General features: G+C 41.3%; 1 protein-coding gene across 4 annotated transcripts in view; it reads right to left on the bottom strand.

Annotated features, from left to right (window-relative positions):
- Positions 1 to 4,794: 4,794 nt before the first annotated feature.
- myo6b (myosin VIb) overlaps positions 4,795 to 19,782 on the bottom strand; it is a 96,644-nt gene continuing 81,656 nt past the window's right edge. For all 4 annotated transcript variants that reach the window (XM_029713963.1, XM_029713964.1, XM_029713965.1 and 1 more), the window contains 4 exons: positions 18,811 to 18,911; positions 8,359 to 8,490; positions 6,525 to 6,743; positions 4,795 to 6,279 (listed from right to left, as the gene is read on the bottom strand). In XM_029713963.1, the coding sequence (XP_029569823.1) occupies positions 6,080 to 6,279; positions 6,525 to 6,743; positions 8,359 to 8,490; positions 18,811 to 18,911 (652 nt within the window). In that variant the 3' untranslated portion in view covers positions 4,795 to 6,079. The remainder of the gene's footprint in view (positions 6,280 to 6,524; positions 6,744 to 8,358; positions 8,491 to 18,810; positions 18,912 to 19,782) is intronic.

Raw genomic sequence — 19,782 nt, 5'->3', positions numbered from 1 at the left:
AAACAAGAAATGTATCGGGACCCGAAAGACCGTGACTTTGGTGTAAGCAGGCCTTTTGAACCTTTTTCATTTGTTTTAGAGTTTTGCTCCAATAGCTCTACCAGTTGTTGTTTTATAGCTTGGCTATTACAGCCGTATCTGCTTTATATTATAGACACAGTCTTGCTCCCTATGCCTTTGAGAACACATTGAGAGTGAACCCTGTTTTTGAAAATGACTCAAGTATCAGGCATAAGTACCCCACCAACATGGAGCAGTGGTGCTCGTTCTTCCCAAACAGAGCAAGAAGCTTCTCGCTCAATTGAAAATATACATCTTAGTATTGAGCTAATCCATAGAGCTCAATTGGCCCCATGTTCTAAATAAACTAATACTACTAATTGAAACCTTAAGCAATCACCTAATATCTACTGATTCCGCTTATGACAAATGATCATTACGAGCCCCAGGAAACAACTTAGTATCCTTTCTATAGTAAGAATAGGGTTGACAAAATAAGAAAAAAGAAGAGCTTAAATCTTTGAGATTTAAAGTAAAGCTTTAAGGAAGTAAAAGTACTCACAACAGAAATGTGCTGTGGTATATCTTAAAAATATCTAGAACAGATTACATAAGAAAGGCTTAAGAAAACACTCAGTGAGCACGCAAGGCATTGCCTGAGGGAGACCAATAGGTTGAAACGCGGTGCGTGCTCTCCGAGTGTTTGTTATGTGATACGTTTTATTTGTTGAAGATAAAGCACTGAGTACTTTCCTTCATTAAATCTCTTTTTTTCAAAGGAGCTCTCTTTCCTCGTATTTTGCATGATCTGCTCTTTTGCGCTCCTTTTCTTTCCACTCTCTTATGGCTTCAACAAACATTTGGGGTGGTTAGTTCCTTCAACAAACTCTGAAGGAACACTTTACTGCTTCATTGTACAGTGAGATATACTTTCATACACTTAACCCATGTAATAATATCCTCATGATACAGTATCCATGAAATTGGTTGAACCCTCAATGATACTGTTTAGAGATTAAATGTCTGTCTATATATCAATTCGTAAAATATCTAAGTCATGTGCATGCATTTCAATTCCCCTGCACTTATGGGCCAGATTATATATCTATTGTATTGCAGTGATTTTACTTGAGATCCTTTGTGGTCATGATCAATGTACCCAAAAACATCCAAGCCCTGGTTGATTTGAGGTCAGACATTTTAGACTACTACGGTAGATGTGGTGCAGTTTCAAGAGAATACTCTATGCCAAACCATGCTGGGAAGGCAAAGGGGGGATACCTAGTCAGTTGCACAACTGAATGCATTCAATCTAAATGTGTCTTTCGCATTTAACCCAACCCCTCTGAATCAGAGAGGTGCGGGGGGCTACCTTAATTGACGTCCATGTCATTGGCGCCTGGGGAGCAGTTGTTGGGGGTTCGAACCAGCAACCTTTCATTTACTGGCCCAAACCTCTTAAAAGCTAGGTTACCTGTAGTAATAGAGCCATGTACTTGTAGATGTCCGGTGTAATACTCATTTATCATCATTGCAGAAAAATATTACCCAACCTCCACCCTCAAGTGATGTCTCCCCTTGAAATTATATTTAGTGCCAAACGCTTGCCTGCTTACCCCTTTGCTCAGCCTTTTAAAAAGCTTCTAGTGAGTTCCTTTTGAACTATGAACAGTGTAAAGCTGTGTTTCTCTTATGCTTTTTCACAGATCCCCAGACAGCTCTACACAACCAGACACGACAAGCTAGTCTCTGAAATGGTAGATTTACATCACTGTATACCACACAACAAGGTAAGGCCAAAAATCTGATCTTGGGCTCAGTTTGAATGAGTCATATTGTACCATGTGCAAATATGTTTATATATTACTTTAAATACTTTCTTGGAAATGTATTTAAAAATCATTAAAAGGTAAGACATGAATTGATAAGGTTGATTCAGAGTTATTACTTAACCAAATCATATTTTTGAGCTTTCCATTGTATTTCTTTAAATCAAAAAGTATGATTCAGAAAACGTACTGGTTGTGACATTTTCCATCTAACATGAGCATAATTACTTACGAGTAGGAATTATTTTAAAATGGATGTGAATGATAATTGCAATATTTCTGCATGCTAAAGTGAAATTATTCACCAAATGATTGTCTGCAAGATAACCTAAAAACAACCATAATGTGTATTGTTTGTAATATACACTAACGTTCAAAAATGTACCAGTTTTGAAAGAAACGCAAAAAAAATTGGTCCATTAAAATAACATCAAATTGATCAGAAATACAGTGTAGACATTGTTCATGTTGTAAATGTCTATTGTAGCTGGAAACGGCAGATTTTTTATGGAATATCTACATAGGCGTACAGAGGTCCATTATCAGCAATCATCACTCCAATGGCACGTTGTGTTAGCTAATCCAAGTTTATCATTTAAAAAAAATCATTAGAAAACCCTTTTGCAATTATGTTAGCACAGCTGAAAACTGTTGTGCTGATTAAAGAACCATTACAACTGTCCTTCTTTAGACTAGTTGAGTATCTGGAGCATCAGCATTTGTGGGTTCTATTACAGGCTCAAAATGGCCAGAAACAAAGACCTTTCTTCTGAAACTCGTCACTCTATTCTTGTTCTGAGAAATGAAGGCTATTCCATGTGAGAAATTGCCAAGAAACTGAAGATCTCGCACAATGCTGTGTACTACTCCCTTCACAGAACAGTGCAAACTGTTTCTAACCAGAATAGAAAGAGGAGTGGGAGGCCGCGGTGCACAACTGAGCAAGAGGACAAGTACATTAGAGTGTCTAGTATGAGAAACATACGCCTCACAAGTCCTCAACTGGCAGCTTCAAAAAATAGTACCCGCAAAACACCAGTCTCAACGTCAACAGTGAAGAGGCGACTCCGGGATGCTGGCCTTCTAGGCAGAGTTGTAAAGAAAAAGCCATATCTCAGACTGGCCAATAAAAAGAAAAGATTAAGATGGGCAAAAGAACACAGGGTTGTACGAGACCTTCAGTCTCTTGGCAATTTCTCGCATGGAATAGCCTTCATTCCTCAGAACAAGAATAGACTGACGAGTTTGAGGAGAAAATCTTTGTTTCTGGACATTTTGAGCCTGTAATCAAACCCGCAAATGCTGATGCTCCAGATACTCAACTAGTCTAAAGAAGGCCAGTTTATTTGCTTCTTTAATCAGAACAATAGTTTTCAACTGTGCTAACATCATTGCAAAAGGGTTTTCCAATGATCAGTTAGCCTTTTAAAATGATAAACTTGGATTAGCTAACACAACGTGCCATTGGAATACAGGAGTGATGGTTGCTGTTAATGGGCCTTTGTACGCCTATGTAGATTTTCATTAAACCAGCAGTTTCCGGCTACAATAGTCATTTACAACAATAACAATGTCTACACAGTATTTCTGATCAATTTGATGTTATTTTAATGGAGAAAAAAAGTGACCCCAAACTTTTGAACGATAGCGTATGTAAATTAGTCTGGCATGCTATAATCAGCTGTTTGAGTCATTAAGGGATAATTTCACCTTGACATTTAGCACATATTAATTTATTTTAAGTGGGTGTTTAATAATGACGTACCGTTGAGCATGTATCATTTAAGTTAACTATTTTAATTGGGGTATATTTATATAATTTACCACTATTTTGGATATATTATTTCACAGTTCAATATGATTACAAAGGTTATATGCAATTTGTGACATGGAATAACATTTGGTATACCCTTTTTCACTTGTCCCCTTTTCAGTTTTGGCGACCACCAAATGAATACCGAACTTGTTGCCTGTTAAGGGCTTCAGATAACAAATGCTTTGAGGTAATTGTTCTTTGATGGCTCACCTCTTGCCAGTCTACACACAGACTTTAAAAGCAACATAAGTCTCGGTTGCTTTGAAGTTGAGCTGTATATACATGTCATGGCAGTGGACTCCTCTATTACTGGAATTACATGGTGAAATGTACCTAGGATAGGATGCATCATTTCAGACAGTGTGGGGATATTATATGCTAGACTAGAGGGTTGTGTTAAGGCTAGCAATGTTTTTCAGATACTGTATATCCTTCACAAAGGTTGTTTTCTTTCCTCACAATGAGGAATTTATGTACACATTGATACACATGGTGGTCTCATGACCTTAGATGAGATTGTTGTTTCAATGTTATTCTAACTTGTGTTCAATGTCCCAAAAAAGAAAATGAATGTGAACTTTGACTCCAGTCTTGTTTTGAAGCAATACTCTTGTATATGATTATAGCCTCGTGTTGTGTAGGTGAAAAATGTAGCAACACATCTGTGTGAAGAAAAAGTCAGTCCTATACTACTGGTCAATACATTTCCACCATTTACTTGTGTTTTGAGTACAGGATCAGAACACACTTGGAGAATGTGTAAAGATTTTTTTTACACTCTTACATTTGATAGTAAAAAAATAAAGTATTTTCCTACAAAGTTTTTTGGGGGATCAATTGGTTGTTTCATTGAATTGCTAACAATCACAATGCATTTCAATTGTTTTTCCATTATCGGATTCTGTTATTTTCTCATGATTATGAGAAGATCCATTCAAAGTCAAGTTTTTATTTTTACTGCCCTTCATGGCTTCATTTGGATCAGTAATACAACATGAGGACCACCATTTTTTCATCGTTCATTCTTAAATCAGTCATCTTGTTAGATTCTGTAATCAATAAGCTAGTCTAAGCTGTTTAGGGAGGTACTAATAGAAGACCTGACTTAATGGGCAAGTCTTGCAATTAACTAGAGTCTACACAATGATAAAAGGTTGAATGCATTTATTTCCTATATTGCAATACTCAGCATACAATTGAAGTTGAATCTGAAATCGCAAAAAATTTTACTATACAGAAAAGAATACAAACAATTAGATCACTCATTATCAAATTATAACTGGGGATCCACAATGAGATGAATTACTCATATCAGAACATCAAGGATAGGCAAAAGAAGTCAAGCAATCTAGATTGAAAGACCAATACAAATCACACCTAGAAACCTTAAACTTTCAACAATGTTATTAAAATAGTTGGACAATTCGGTTTTTAGGATTTTATATTAGTGGTGAACAGAAAGTGCTTGGGAGTTCCCTCTGAAAAGACGTTTACAAGTTCTACAATTTCTTTTAAAAAGGAGTTATTAGATGAAAATACAATCTGTCACTATGGAATACAAATACAGTGACTCCGATTTCTTTCACTATGCCATATTCGGAAAGTGTATATTTTCATTGCACCCCAAAGAGGTTTGTGCTCTAATTAACCTCCTGTATGGTTAACAGTGACATGTAAAATACACTCTTCGACAAAGTCGTAAACAAGATCTTATTTTTGATAAATATATAATGTCGTCTGCCTTCCTATGAATCATCTATCATTGCAAAGGTCCTGCAATATCGGTTGTTAATAGATGTGAGCTGGTGCGCTTTCATTGTCATGAAAATACAAAATGTAAAATAAGCTTCTTTAAAAAAAATAACAGCAAGAAATTCAACATCAAGGATACAGCCTGCCCCAGCATTATGGAAATACCAGCCCTATAGACAGAGAACCTTCTCTAATCGGAAGTGGAACATTGCAGCTGCATTATCCTGAAAATGTAAACGCTGAAATGTGTCGACAAAATCAATTATTCCTAGAGCTCTCCAGTCATAAAGCAAAATATTTGCAACAATTTATTCAATCAAATACAATAGTTCCAACAGTGGCTAGATTTCATTTAACAACTAAACATGAATATACAATTAAGACTGTCTTGAGGAACGGCCGATCTGAAACTTCTCATTAATACCAAATAAAATAGTTAAGGCCTCGTAGTAAAACTTTCATTCAAGCGTAGGTCATTGCTTGAGGACGAGATGTAAATTGGTATGTATCTTCACAGCAAACTAACAAAGAATCAAAACCAACAAATCTAAGTAAAATGTTTAAATGCCATCAGTGAGATAACCGTTAGCCTCAAAGACTGCTATAATAGAGAGTGCTTCTGTTTTCTCCCCTTTGTTTACTGCATTCCTTTTGTGCCCATGGACATGGGTGCTCCTCTGGTTCACTGGAGGAGGTTCTGCAGCATGGCTGTGGCGTACGTGGGCCTGGCCTGTCTGCTTTCGATGGCGCTTCGCAGGTACATGATCCCGTTGCAGCGTTCCCAGATCTCCTCAAACTGCCGAGGGAGGATCTCAGCCCCCCTCTTCGTGGTCAGGCCCGTCTCCTCCAGGCTGAGCTCACACATCTCCATGTCATCTTTTCCTAAAGATGGGGTGGGAGAGAGAGAGGAGGGGAGGGACACTGACAGTCAAAAACAGGATTTAATACACACACAGGAAAGGATAACATATGATTGACTAGGGATCGTTTTTTAGGATAGGATAACCACATTCACATGTGCACACTCAAAACATGCACTATGACATAGAGCACAGAGTTTCATATTACAAAACACATCAATGTACATATAAAGAACATATGAGGCTGATCTAGCCCGAGGGACCCACCTGCCACCAGAAGGATGGGCTGCTTATCTGGGTGTAGCTCCATCTGCCTGGCGATCCAGGGCCCGTCAAAGTGGGCGTACCACCAGCCCTTCTTCTTGTTCTGGGGGTCCTTATACTGGTCACCGGGACGGATGAAGGGGATGCGGAAGTAGCGCTGCTGGCGGTTCATGGCTATCTCCTGCTGCTGGGCGGCCACGGCTGGAGCCGGGTTCTGTTGGGCTGTGTGTGGTGGGTTTGATGTTTTTGTTACTGCTACAATACTGCTTTATTATGACATTGTATGATTACTGGGGCAAATAAATGTGGAATTATTTTCTAATATTTTTTTGGTAAGAGGAGCAATCCTGTATTTACACAGCAGTGTTAGAACATGACTGAGTTGAATGATTGAATCATAGGGTGGTGGAAGGAAGCAAAAACATGAAACTCTTAAAATATGGGACATCAAAGATGGCATAAAATACACAAACAATGCTATGGGTGAAAAGCCAGGTAAGCTGCTTTCTCCCCTCTTACATGGCAGACTAAAATGTGTTCAACATGCCTTTTAGAAGTTTTCACATCAAGAAATGAAAATGCAGTGAAAGCAACAACATTTGTTCTTGGAATTAAAATGTATGGAAAAGAAGGGCAAAGAAAGGAGACTGGGTAGCTTTCATGTAACTAAATAATACTTTCTTTAAACATGATTTTCAACCGCCCCTGTTGTCTGAGTTGAATACATCATGCTTGACTGGATAGAGCAAGCGGTCATGGTAGCGCACAGCTAAACCCGATGATGCGTTGTGGCAGCTGAGTCTAATTGGAACAAATACTTTTGACGCAGATGGGAGCTAGGTTTTGGAGCCAGGCTTTTAAGAACACTAATTGAATGTCAGGAATAACAGGAAGGCAATTTATAAAGTGGACATTAATCCTCCTCCATCATTATCAGGAGAAGAGACGGTGAAGCTGTGAAGACAAACCCCACTGTTTTTACCTCATGTAACCCACCAGGGGCTCACTGAAGCATTGCGGCTTCTTCTTGGGTTTTTGCCCTCCATGTTAATCCGACATGAATGCAATTGTGAGACTTTTTCCCTTTGGGAAAGTACATTGACGAGTGGGCAAATGAGTACCATGCTAGAAAATTAGGTACTCTGTGTGGACATACAAGTAAATAATGTAAAGACTTGAGTAAATGAGGAATACAAAGTATATTGAAAGAAGGTGCTTCCACACAGGTGTGGTTCCTGTGTAAATTAAGCAATTAACATCCCATCATGCTTAAGGTCATGTATAAAAATGCTGGGCAGGCCCTTATTTTGGCTATCATGGATACATAGGATGACAATGCCCCCATCTGTAAAGCACGAATGGTCGCTGAATCGTTTGATGGGCATGAAACCATATGCCATGGCCGTCTCAGTCACCAGATCACAAACCCAGTTGAACACTTATGGGAGTTTCTGGGGCGGTGCCGGAGACAACGTTTTCCACCACCATCAACAAAACACCATATTAAGGAATTTCTCGTGGAAGAATGGTGTCGTACCCCTCCAATAGAGTTCCAGACACTTCAATGTCAAGGTGCATTGAAGCTGTTCTGGTTCGTGGTGGCCCAACGCCCTATTAAGACACTTTATGTTGGCGGTTCCTTTATTTTGTCAGTTACCTGTAGCACAACTTTCAAGGTCAAATATGGTCACAGAAAGAAAACAGATGAAAAAAGGATGTTACTGTTGAAAACATGGTAATAGCGGGGTTAAGAGAAAACGTGTTAATGTCTGAACACAATCCTGGGTTGAGGAGGGTAGCCTACAGTAGCACAACAGCCCAGGATGGGGTATCTCACCGTAGTCAGTGATAGATTTGGGGGCCCTCTGCTCCGTGGCTGTGTCACGTTTCTTGTTCTTGGACTTCCAGGCGTGGTAGACCTTTAGACGGCGATGGAACTCCTCCCTGCATGCCGCCAGCAGCTCAATATCTACACAGGGATGACATCAACAGAACTTAACCACAGTGAATGAGCATAAAACATTTTTTCCCCAAATATGTAGCCAAATTTCTATTATATGTAAATAGTTTTATGATTAATGAATGCCATAATGTAGTATTGTTAGTTACTTCTCCCTATTAGCTGAAATATCTATTTTTTTAAAATTCATTTTAGCTGTCGCGCTAGCTGTTTGGGCCATACATTTTCACAAATCATGGGAATTTCACGTGCCATCTAGACACTGCCTACCTTCGAGGCACGTGTTGCTAGGCAACCCCCCGGACTTGCCTGGGCAGCCCCAGCTAAAGCCAGTGTGAGAGACTTGATAGCAAACATTAGTGCTATGAAACTCAATAAATACTGCACCCACAAAACGTCTTTGCTAGATTCATGATAGTTTTGTTAGACAAAGCAAGGAAAGTGAACTTCAAAACATCATGTAGTTTTATTGGGATTTGCAGCTGTTGCTGGTAAGTAATGAATCTGCTAGCTTCTGAAATACTGTAACTTACTCATCCTTTAAGGTTATGGGAGTAGGTCTTTATTATCTGTTATGCCTCCATCAGTGGAGGCTCTTCAGAGGAGGAAGGGGAGGACCATCCTCAAGGGAAATTTCATTAAAAAAAATTGTGAAACATTACAAAAGTAATAATTTTTAGATAAAACTATACTAAATATATTAATATGTCACCAAATAATTGATTAAAATACACTGTTTTGCAATGAAGGTCTACAGTAACTTCAACAGCACTGTCTGGGGTAGCAGCATGGTGTAGCTAGCTTCAGTCCTCCTCTGGCTACATTGACTTCAATACAAAACACAGGAGGATTGTAGGTCTCACCCCCTTCCATAGACATATATGGTAATTATGACCACTTCCGGAGGACGTCCTCCAACCAATCAAAGCTTTTGCAGTATGAACTGACATGTTGTCTATCCAATCATCGAATTAGGATCAGAGAATGAACCTTGTGTGTTGTATTGGGATTGTGCCACAGAGCATTATGGGGGTTGTATGTGTTGAGAAGCTTGGTGACATTGTTGGATAGAGATTAAGAGTGAAGAGCATTTTGGATATTATTAAATTCAAATTATAGGAGATGGAGGAGATATATTATAAATTGTTTCCTTGGTTTAGAACTTTATTTTTATGTCCAGTTATTGCAATTTAATAAAATGTGCCTTGCTAACTTCAGTAGCTAGCTAGCTACCAGCACTAGTGTGCAGTTTTCTCCGCCAGAATGGTAGAATGGCCAACGCTGCCGAAAATGTTGGACTTTTTGTTGAAGAACCACTTTCATTCTCTGGGGTACACGGAAAAGGTGTGAATTAAAACCGAGGGTCGACCTCTGCCTGAGATCAGTTTCATGAAGAAGGATGAAAAGGTGAGGGCGTTCAATACCAACTGGAATCAAAAGTATAGCTGGTTAACGAGGAGCCTTTCATCAAGCCGCCTGTATTGCTGGTCTTGCCTGCTTTTTGGAAAGTCTGAGCCTTGGTCGAAAGGTGGGTACAGTGACCTAAAGAACATTGATCGTTCAGCTAAATGGCAAAACAAAAGTGGGAAGCATATAAATGACCACATCAGATTCATGTTTCTGGGAAAAAGCTGCATCGATTAACCTGGGCCTGGAAAACTAGGAAAACTCTGGACCCTATAAGGTATGACAGGGATTAATCAGTTGTAAAAAGGTTTCATATGGGCTATGTAGGACCCGTTTTTACTAATCAGGTCACATGGGGAGGAATAAAACCCTGTCAAAACTGGATCTACCTTATACAGTATTTGTTTATATAAGTTATATTTAGACTAGATTAGGAGGGGGATTTCCTCTACCCAGACACATAGACAACAACTGATAGACAATATAACTCACAGAGCTTGCTTTATGCATGTTTGCATCATGCAGGCCTATGCAATTGTAGGCCTTATAAAACATTTGGATCGTTTTTTCAAACTATTATGTTAATTGATTAATTCCAGTTAATAATTTTGGATAAATTTCAGCATAGGCTGTATGCAGCTGCTCTAATTAGTAGCCTACAGTTCAGCAAGTAAAGCATCATAACGTGCAATTACCTCTGCAAGCTCCTTGTAGTTGCCCTTGTTGGCGGAACTTTCCCTCTCGTCGTGTCCTCTAAAAGCAAATGCTTGCATGCCCAACAGTGGTGTTGATAAGCCGCTTGAGAACGTCCCTGTTTCTTCTTACTTTTTCGTTGTGTTGCGCAGTTTGAATACACAGACCTTCGTCTTAAAATTCCAGTCTGCTTGCAGTTGTCAGTTATCGTCAGGTATGTGGATGATCAGGGCTGTATTCAGGAATGTTTCTTGGGCTACTTTGATGTGTCAAGTGGGCGAGATGTGCAATCTGTGTTTGACTTTTGAGATGTCTGAGTTTAACTTCATAGAGAAATTCGTTGTCCAAACCTAGGACTGCGCAGCTATAATGGAATGTATCTGCTATTTATATTTACAGCTAAGTCCCTCCTGTTCCCTGATTAAGAGGTGATGACTATTCAACTACACTACCATTGTCAACTTTCTCCTGACATGAACTGAAGCCACGTCTCATGTGCCTGCTCATCCACTGGCACATTGATAGTTTCCCCTCCAAGTACAGTCGTGGCCAAAACTTTTGAGAATGACACAAATATTAATTTTCACAAAGTCTGCTGCCTCAGTTTGTATGATGGAAATTTGCATATACTCCAGAATGTTATGAAGAATGATCAGATGAATTGCAAAGTCCCTCTTTGCGATGCAAATGAACTGAATTCCCAAAAAACATTTCCACTGCATTTCAGCCCTGCCACAAAAGGACCAGCTGACATCATGTCAGTGATTCTTTCGTTAACACAGGTGTGAGTGTTGACGAGGACAAGGCTGGAGATCACTCTGTCATGCTGAGTTCGAATAAGAGACTGGAAGCTTCAAAAGGAGGGTGGTGCTTAGAATCATTGTTCTTCCTCTGTCAACCATGGTTACCTGCAAGGAAACACATGCCTGTCATCATTGCTTTGCACAAAAAGGGCTTCACAGGCAAGGATATTGCTGCCAGTAAGATTGCACCTAAATCAACCATTTATCGGATCATCAAGAACTTCAAGGAGAGCGGTTCAATTGTTGTGAAGAAGGCTTCAGGGTGCCCAAGAAAATCCAGGAAGCGCCAGGACCGTCTCCTAAAGTTGATTCAGCTGCGGGATCGGGGCACCACCAGTACAGAGCTTGCTCAGGAATGGCAGCAGGCAGGTGTGAGTGCATCTGCACGCACAGTGAGGCGAAGACTTTTGGAGGATGGCCTGGTCTCAAGGGCAGCAAAGAAGCCACTTCTCTCGAGGAAAAAACATCAGGGACAGACTGATATTCTGCAAAAGGTACAGGGATTGGACTGCAGAGGACTGGGGTAAAGTCATTTTCTCTGATGAATCCCATTTCCGATTGTTTGGGGCATCCGGAAAAAAGCTTGTCCGGAGAAGACAAGGTGAGAGCTACCATCAGTCCTGTGTCATGCCAACAGTAAAGCATCCTGAGACCATTCATGTGTGGGGTTGCTTCTCAGCCAAGGGAGTGGGCTCACTCACAATTTTGCCTAAGAACACAGCCGTAAATAAAGAATGGTACCAACACATCCTCCGAGAGCAACTTCTCCCAACCATCCAGGAACAGTTTGGTGACGAACAATGCCTTTCCAGCATGGTGAAGCACCTTGCCATAAGCCAGAAGTGATAACTAAGTGGCTCGGGGGAACAAAACATAGATATTTTGGGTCCATGGCCGGGAAACTCCCCAGACCTTAATCCCACTGAGAACTTGTGGTCAATCCTCTAGAGGCGGGTGGACAAATAAAAACCCACAAATTCTGACAAACTCTAAGTATTGATTATGCAAGAACGGGCTGCCATCAGTCAGGATGTGGCCCAGAAGTTAATTGACAGCATGCCAGGGCGGATTGCAGAGGTCTTGAAAAAGAACGGTCAACACTGCAAATATTGACTCTTTGCAACTTCATGTAATTGTCAATAAAAGCCTTTGACACTTATGAAATGCTTGTAATTAAACTTCAGTATTCCATAGTAACATCTGACAAAAATATCTAAAGACACTGAAGCAGCAAAATTTGTGGAAATTAATATTTGTGTCATTCTCAAAACTTTTGGCCAAGACTGTACTGTGAGTACACATATCAAATGTATCTCATTACTGTATGTAGAGTCAATCACATACACAATCACATTATTACATCAATGATTTTACTCCTTGCTTGGACCAACTCATTCTTAGCTCTTTTGTCTAAGTGTGTAGTGTGTTGTGTTGTTTTTTTTCTTCCCAGTCAAATCCTGTCCGGCACTGGTCAAGCCTAAGAACACCAACTCATGCCTCATACCCTCATTCAATCACTGCCGTGATCCCTTTCCAACACTGTAAGTAGCCCTCTCATTCCCATTCCTCATAATACTGTACTATAAACAACTTTTTTAAATGCTTTACATACTGACCAAACCGCTCGCGTTGCAAAATAAATTTACACAAAGATGTTATTAAATCATTGCACCCACACTGCTCGCGAGCGCCAACGAGCGCCTGCGTTGCCAAGTGCTAAAATAGAAGTCAGGTCTATTTGTGATGCTGAACGCGGTGCAAGTCCTGCCTCTCCCATCTCCTCATTGGTTTATAGAAGCATATACCCACATGCCATCTCCTCATTGGTCACACCCATGTGGGTGATTGAAAGATGAACTGAGGTCGGTCATGGTAATACACCTTATTATGAAAGTTTAGATGCCAATCGCCATATAAAGTACAAAGAAGAAAAAGCCTGGAAGGAGGAGAGATGACCCTATTACAGGGGCTAAGTTACTGGCTTACTGGTGCTCTTCCATGCCGTCCCTAGGAGGGATTGTGTGACTTGAGTGGGTTGAGTCACTGACGTGGTCTTCCTGTCTGGGTTGGCGCCCCCCCCTTGGGTTGTGCCGTGGCGGAGATATTTGTGGGCTATACTCGGTCTTGTCTCAGGATGGTAAGTTGGTGGATGAAGATATCCCTCTAGTGGTGTAGGGGCTGTGCTTTGGCAAAGTGGGTGGGGTTATATCCTGCCTGTTTGGCCCTGTCCGGGGGTATCATCGGATGGGTGCAGTGTCTCCTGACCCCTCCTGTCTCAGCCTCCAGTATTTATGCTGCAGTAGTTTATGTGTCGGGGGGCTAGGGTCAGTCTGTTATATCTGGAGTATTTCTCCTGTCTTATCCGGTGTCCTGTGTGAATTTAAGTATGCTCTCTCTAATTCTCTCTTTCTTTCTTTCTCTCTCTTGGAGGACCTGAGCCCTAGGACCATGCCTCAGGACTACCTGGCATGATGACTCCTTGCTGTCCCCAGTCCACCTGGCCGTGCTGCTGCTCCAGTTTCAACTGTTCTGCCTGCGGCTATGGAACCCTGACCTGTTCACTGGACGTGCTACCTGTCCCAGACATGCTGTTTTCAACTCTCTAGAGACAGCAGGAGCGGTAAAGGTACTCTCAATGATCAGCTATGAAAAGCCAACTGACATTTACTCCTGAGGTGCTGACCTGTTGCACCCTCGACAACTACTGTGGTTATTATTATTTGACCATGCTGGTCATTTTTGAACATTTGAAGATCTTGGCCATGTTCTGTTATAATCTCCACCCGGCACAGCCAGAAGAGGACTGGCCACCCCTCACAGCCTGGTTCCTCTCTAGGTTTCTTCCTAGGTTTTGGCCTTTCTAGGGAGTTTTTCCTAGCCACCGTGCTTCTACACCTGCATTGCTTGCTGTTTGGGGTTTTAGGCTGGGTTTCTGTACAGCACTTTGAGATATCAGCTGATGTGAGAAGGGCTATATAAATACATTTGATTTGATTAGAAACAATGGGGTTGACCGTTTTATGCGTGGATTAATTGTCAGAGTAGAGGAACTTGTGCATTTCAGGTAAAATAACAACAACGTTCATATCCCAGAACAAATTATCTAGCAACAGCAAGCATTAAACATTTATGGCAATTTAGCTAGCTAGCTTGCAGTTGCTAGCTAAATTGCCATAAATGTTTAATGCTTTTCGACCTGTCTCCAAATTATTGTAATTGGTTCAGAGTTTGTTTTGATATTTCAACCTGCGTGTCATGATCGCGTTTAGTGTGGGGGGACAAAATACATTTGTGCATGATGGCGCATGAACGCGTCCAGTTTGGGCATGGTGTTCGGTTAAAATAATTAGTCTTTGACGATTTTTTAAACACACTTTGTCGTCTCTGTGCGTTCCGCGCCTATACCGTGGGTCTCCCATCCTGCTACATTTTTTCAAGTCACCAGCCTCCATTAATGTAAAAAAAACATTTGGTACAGATAATATTAGGGTGATTCCACGCGAGAGGGAGACGAAAATATTATTGGTATCTCAAATTATTCTGGAAATTCTTACATTTGTATCACAAACCATTTTTGAGAAAATCATGAAAGTGGCCATTTTAGGCCCTTTTTAGACCTATACATGCCTCCTGTAAGACTGATCAGTGAACCGTACATGATACAGACAACATCTTATTGTCATTATAATCCTTATAGTGTGCTTTAATATATGGAGTATGTTTAGATTCTGAAATAAACAACCCTTTTTGAATATATTCATTTTAAGCAGTGGTGTAAAGTACTTAGGTAGTACTTCAAAATATTTTTACTTAAGTCGTTTTTGGGGTTATCTGTACTTTACTACATTCCTAAAGAAAATATACTCCCATACATTTTCCCTGACACCCAAAAGTAATTTCATTTTGAATGCTCAGGCAGGACAGCAATATGATTCAATTCATGCACCTATCAATTATGTCAGTGAAGGAGTGTGCCCCTGTCTGTCCGTGAATAAAACACAATTGTTGTGTCTGGTTTGCTTAATATAGTATATTTGATGTATAGCGTTTACTTTTACTCAAGTACGACATTGAGCACTTCTTCCACCACTTAAGTATGTTTTAAACCAGATACTTAGACTTTTACTGTGTGACTTTCACTTCAGTCATTTTCTAGGGTAAGGGAAAGGGGATACCTAGTCAGTTGTACAACAATGCATTCAATTGAAATGTGTCTTCCGCATTTAACCCAACACTTCTGAATCAGAGAGGTGCGGAGGGCGGCCTTAATCAACATCCACGTCTTCAGGGCCCGGGGAACAGTGGGTTAACGGCCTTGCTCAGGAGCAGAATGACTATTAAGGTATCTTTACTTTTACGTAAGTATGACAATTCAGTACTTTTTCTAACACTGACTTTAAGACCTTTTTTGAACAATGTACAGTACTCTACAAGTACATAACATTTCCAGAGTGAGCTCTCTGCTTATTATGAAGTTATGGTACATTTTATGAACACCACCAACACAGTGAATGGTAAATGGATTCAAAGGGAACTCCCTCTGCTAGCGACTTGCTGAATGTGCAATCCTAAAGGAGGGCTGTGATTGGTTAATTGACCTATAATGTCAATTTCTATGTATAAAATGGGTAATATCATTAAAAGTACCAGAGAGCCCACTCTGGAAATGTTATGTGTTTGAAGAGTATACTGTTCCATAAAAATAAGCAACATTAAAAAAAGGGTAGTTTTGAGATATTCACATTAATATTTGTAATGATGAATAAATTAATGTGAAATATTTTATTTCAGAATCTAGACACTCCATATATTAAAGCAAACTATAAGGAGTATAATGACACCACGATGTTGTCTGTATCATGTACAGTACACCACTCATAGGGTCTTAAAGGAGGCAAGTATAGGTCTAAAAGGGCCTAAAATGGCCACTTCATCACGATTTCCCCCCCCAAAATGTGTGATACAAATGTAATAAGCATGTCAAACATCCTTCCTCCCAATTAAGTTTTTATGTGAGAATTGACAAAACAATCTGAGATACCCAAAATAGTTTCTGCTTCCGCTGTAGTAGAATCGCCCACTCTTTAAGATAATACTCAAGTTCTAATCTTCACCTGTCAGGAAACGATGAACACATAAAAATTGGGGGTTGTGAAAACAGGTCACAATTCAGTTTTCCTCACAGCAAAATGCAAGGAGAGAAAGTGGCAACAGGATGGGTGTAAATAATTAAAAAGGGCCATGGAGAATGTAACAAAGTTGTTGCAACCCTCCCAATTTACATTTCCACCACAATTAATGCATTAGGGTGATTCCATTTGATTTGAACTAAACACTATACATACAAAATTATGTGGACACCCCTTCAAATTAGTGGATTTTACTATTTCAGCCACACCCTTTGCTGACAGGTGTATACAATCGAGCACACAACCATGCAATCTCCATAGACAAAGATTGGCAATAGAATGGCCTTACTGAAGAGCCCAGTGATTTTCAACGTTGCACCGTCATAGGATGACACCTTTCCAACAACACAGTTCGTCAAATTTCTGCCCTGCTAGAGCTGCCCATCAACTGTAAGTGCTGTTATTGTGAAGTGGAAACATCTAGGAGCAACAACGGCTCAGCCGCGAAGTGGTAGGCCACATAACCTCACAGAACAGGACTGCAGAGTGCTGAAGCGTGTAGCTACCAAGTTCCAAACTGCCTTTCGGAAGCAATGTCAGCACAATAACTGTTCGTTGGGAGCTTCACAAAATGGGTTTCCATGGCCCACGGAATGGGTTTCCATGGCCGAGCAGCCACACATAAGCCTAAGATCACCATGCGCAATGCCAAGCGTCGGCTGGAGTGGTGTAAAGCTCACTGCCATTGGACTCTGGAGCAGTGGAAACACAGTCTCTGGAGTGATGAGTCACGCTTCACCATCTGGCAGTCCGTCGGACAAATCTGGGTTTGATGGATGCCAGTACAACGCTACCTGCCTGAATGCAGCTGTTTTTCATGGGGCTGTTTTTCATGGTTCGGCTAGGCCCCTTAGTTCCAGTTAAGAGAATTCTTAACGCTACATTCTAGACGATTCTGTGCTTCCAACTTTGTGGCAACAGTTTGGGGATGCCCCTTTCCTGTTTCAGCATGACAATGCCCCCGTGCACAAAGCGAGGTCCATACAGAAATGGTTTGTTTAAATAGGTGTGGAAGAACTTCACTGGCCTGCACAGAGCCCTGACCTCAACCCCGTCGAACACCTTTGGGATGAATTGGAACGCCGACCGCGAGCCAGGCCTAATCGCCCAACATCAGTGCCCAACCTCACTAATGCTTGTGGCTGAATGGAAGCAAATCCCCGCAGCAATGTTCCGACATCATGTGGAAAGCCATCCCAGAAGAGTGGAGGCTGTTATAGCAGCAAAGGGGGGACCAACTCCATACTAATGCCCATGATTTTGGACTGAGATGTTTGATGAGCAGGTGTCCACATTCTTTTGGTCATGTAGTGTATTTGCCAATAGCAGAAGTGGTCAGAAAGTAACTTTTTGGAACTGAATGACAAAACATTTAGGAGATAGAGGTGCTCAAAGTTGACCCATTTTGCATACCCCACCCTACCATGAGACACCCAGTCTTCATCACTGAAAAAAATACATGGTTGAATTTGATATCATTTAAAAGCCTACAAACAGGGCTGTCAAACAATTGTATAATTTATTTGAATAAACATTGTCAATTTCTTTTAAATACACATTTCATTTTTTTCCCTTTAATGTCAATTTCTCACATATATTGTAGCTTAGACCCTATTTTCCATCATCTGAGGTCTTTGTGTTGTGCTTGCCATTGGTTGATACACAGCATGCTCTTTGGGGAAGTTTTGGTACGAAGCGCTCCCCAACTGACAGCTGGCCTATTCATCTAGCCTATTCATCTCGCCTATTCACACATGTCGAATCAGACTGAGGCGGTAAGACTTTCCTCCATGTTTTTTTATTGAAACGGGTACAAAGGGAAAAACTCTAATTCACCTTAAATGGTAATAATTTCCCACTCTGCCACAAGGCCGTACCCTCATCAACGTAGCAGCTGCATGTACACTCTCCTGTCGGCTCTTAATCCTACACCCTCACCCAAATAGAATTCCTCTATCAATTTCGGCCCGGTTGCAATTTCCTCGAAATGACCTCTCACTTTAGCTATCTGTGAAAATTACAGGGGAAATCACGCCTAGGCAGGAAAGTCTAGAGCGGGGCGAAAACCCATTTGCTATACCTTTGAAGAGGTTGCGTTACTGGCCAGATTTTCAATTATTAACATTGGGGCTGAATTAATGATGCCGTGAGTGATGGAGGTGCACAGAGCTGGATCATGAATCTCCCCGAGAGCTCGCCACCTTGCCCAGGTTTTCCTGGTTGCGGAAAAGTCTTACCGCACGAGGTGTTGATGACATCCCGCAGCTCGGCGTACTTCCACTTGCTCAGGTCGTACTTCCTCACGCCGGCGGCTTTGAGTGCCTGCACCTGTGGACCCCTGCATTCCCCGCAAGGAAGGGAGAGAAGAGAGGAATCAATTTTCAAAAGTCAGAGCAGTGGGACGTCTCGGAATCCCCGCTCGGATCAGCGCCGCCATAGTGATGCGGTGGTCATTTTCAAAGACTAAAATACTGGTAACAATCACAAAAAGAATCAAGTGCTAAGTGGGGCAAAAAGGGGAAAATCTGTGTCTGACTTCGTCACTGCTCTCCGACATCCCACAGGCAATTACAATCCCACTGCACATGTGTGGCCATTTAGTGTGACCATTTCACCCTATAACCTACTCCCTAGTCCCCACCCCACCTAACCTAAGTCAGTGTGTTCCTGGGCTTACTTAGCACAGTCTGCAGCCCTTTAACCGCCTCCCGCAGCATGCTTCTGAGATCTCTAATTAACAACCCAACAGGCAGGATTTGGCCCCTATTTACGGGTGGCCCTCCAGGTCTGTATGGGAGTCTGTGTGGCAGGGTCAAGGCCTTGGGCCGTTGTAGAGGAATCCTTGGGTCTTCTAGTGCTAATCCAATCTTCGGACGTTAAGCCTCCCTGTAAGAGGAGGGCCAGCCTGGGCAGATACCGGAGTGACAGAAGAATGTCAGGGAGACTATGTTGTGTGTGGTGGTGACAGCTCACCTGACCTTTGGGGCTGAGTGCTGGATAGTCGCCATGTCACCCACTCAAAGTTCTCCGGGGGAAACAGGGATTGAGTTTAGCCACGGTGACTTGAAAGTGCGCTGGCCAACTAGCTCTAACAAAGAGCGCTTATTATAGATAGCATGCAATTCCCCTTACTATGGAATCCATAGTAAGGGGAAACAGCGTCACTGGCCGTCCCACCACTGTTATTGTTGCCGATCTGATCAGCTTTT

Source organism: Salmo trutta, chromosome 25 (genome assembly GCF_901001165.1).
Source record: "Salmo trutta chromosome 25, fSalTru1.1, whole genome shotgun sequence".
Lineage (NCBI taxonomy): Eukaryota > Metazoa > Chordata > Actinopteri > Salmoniformes > Salmonidae > Salmo > Salmo trutta.
This window is presented reverse-complemented; position numbering and strand designations above follow the sequence as displayed.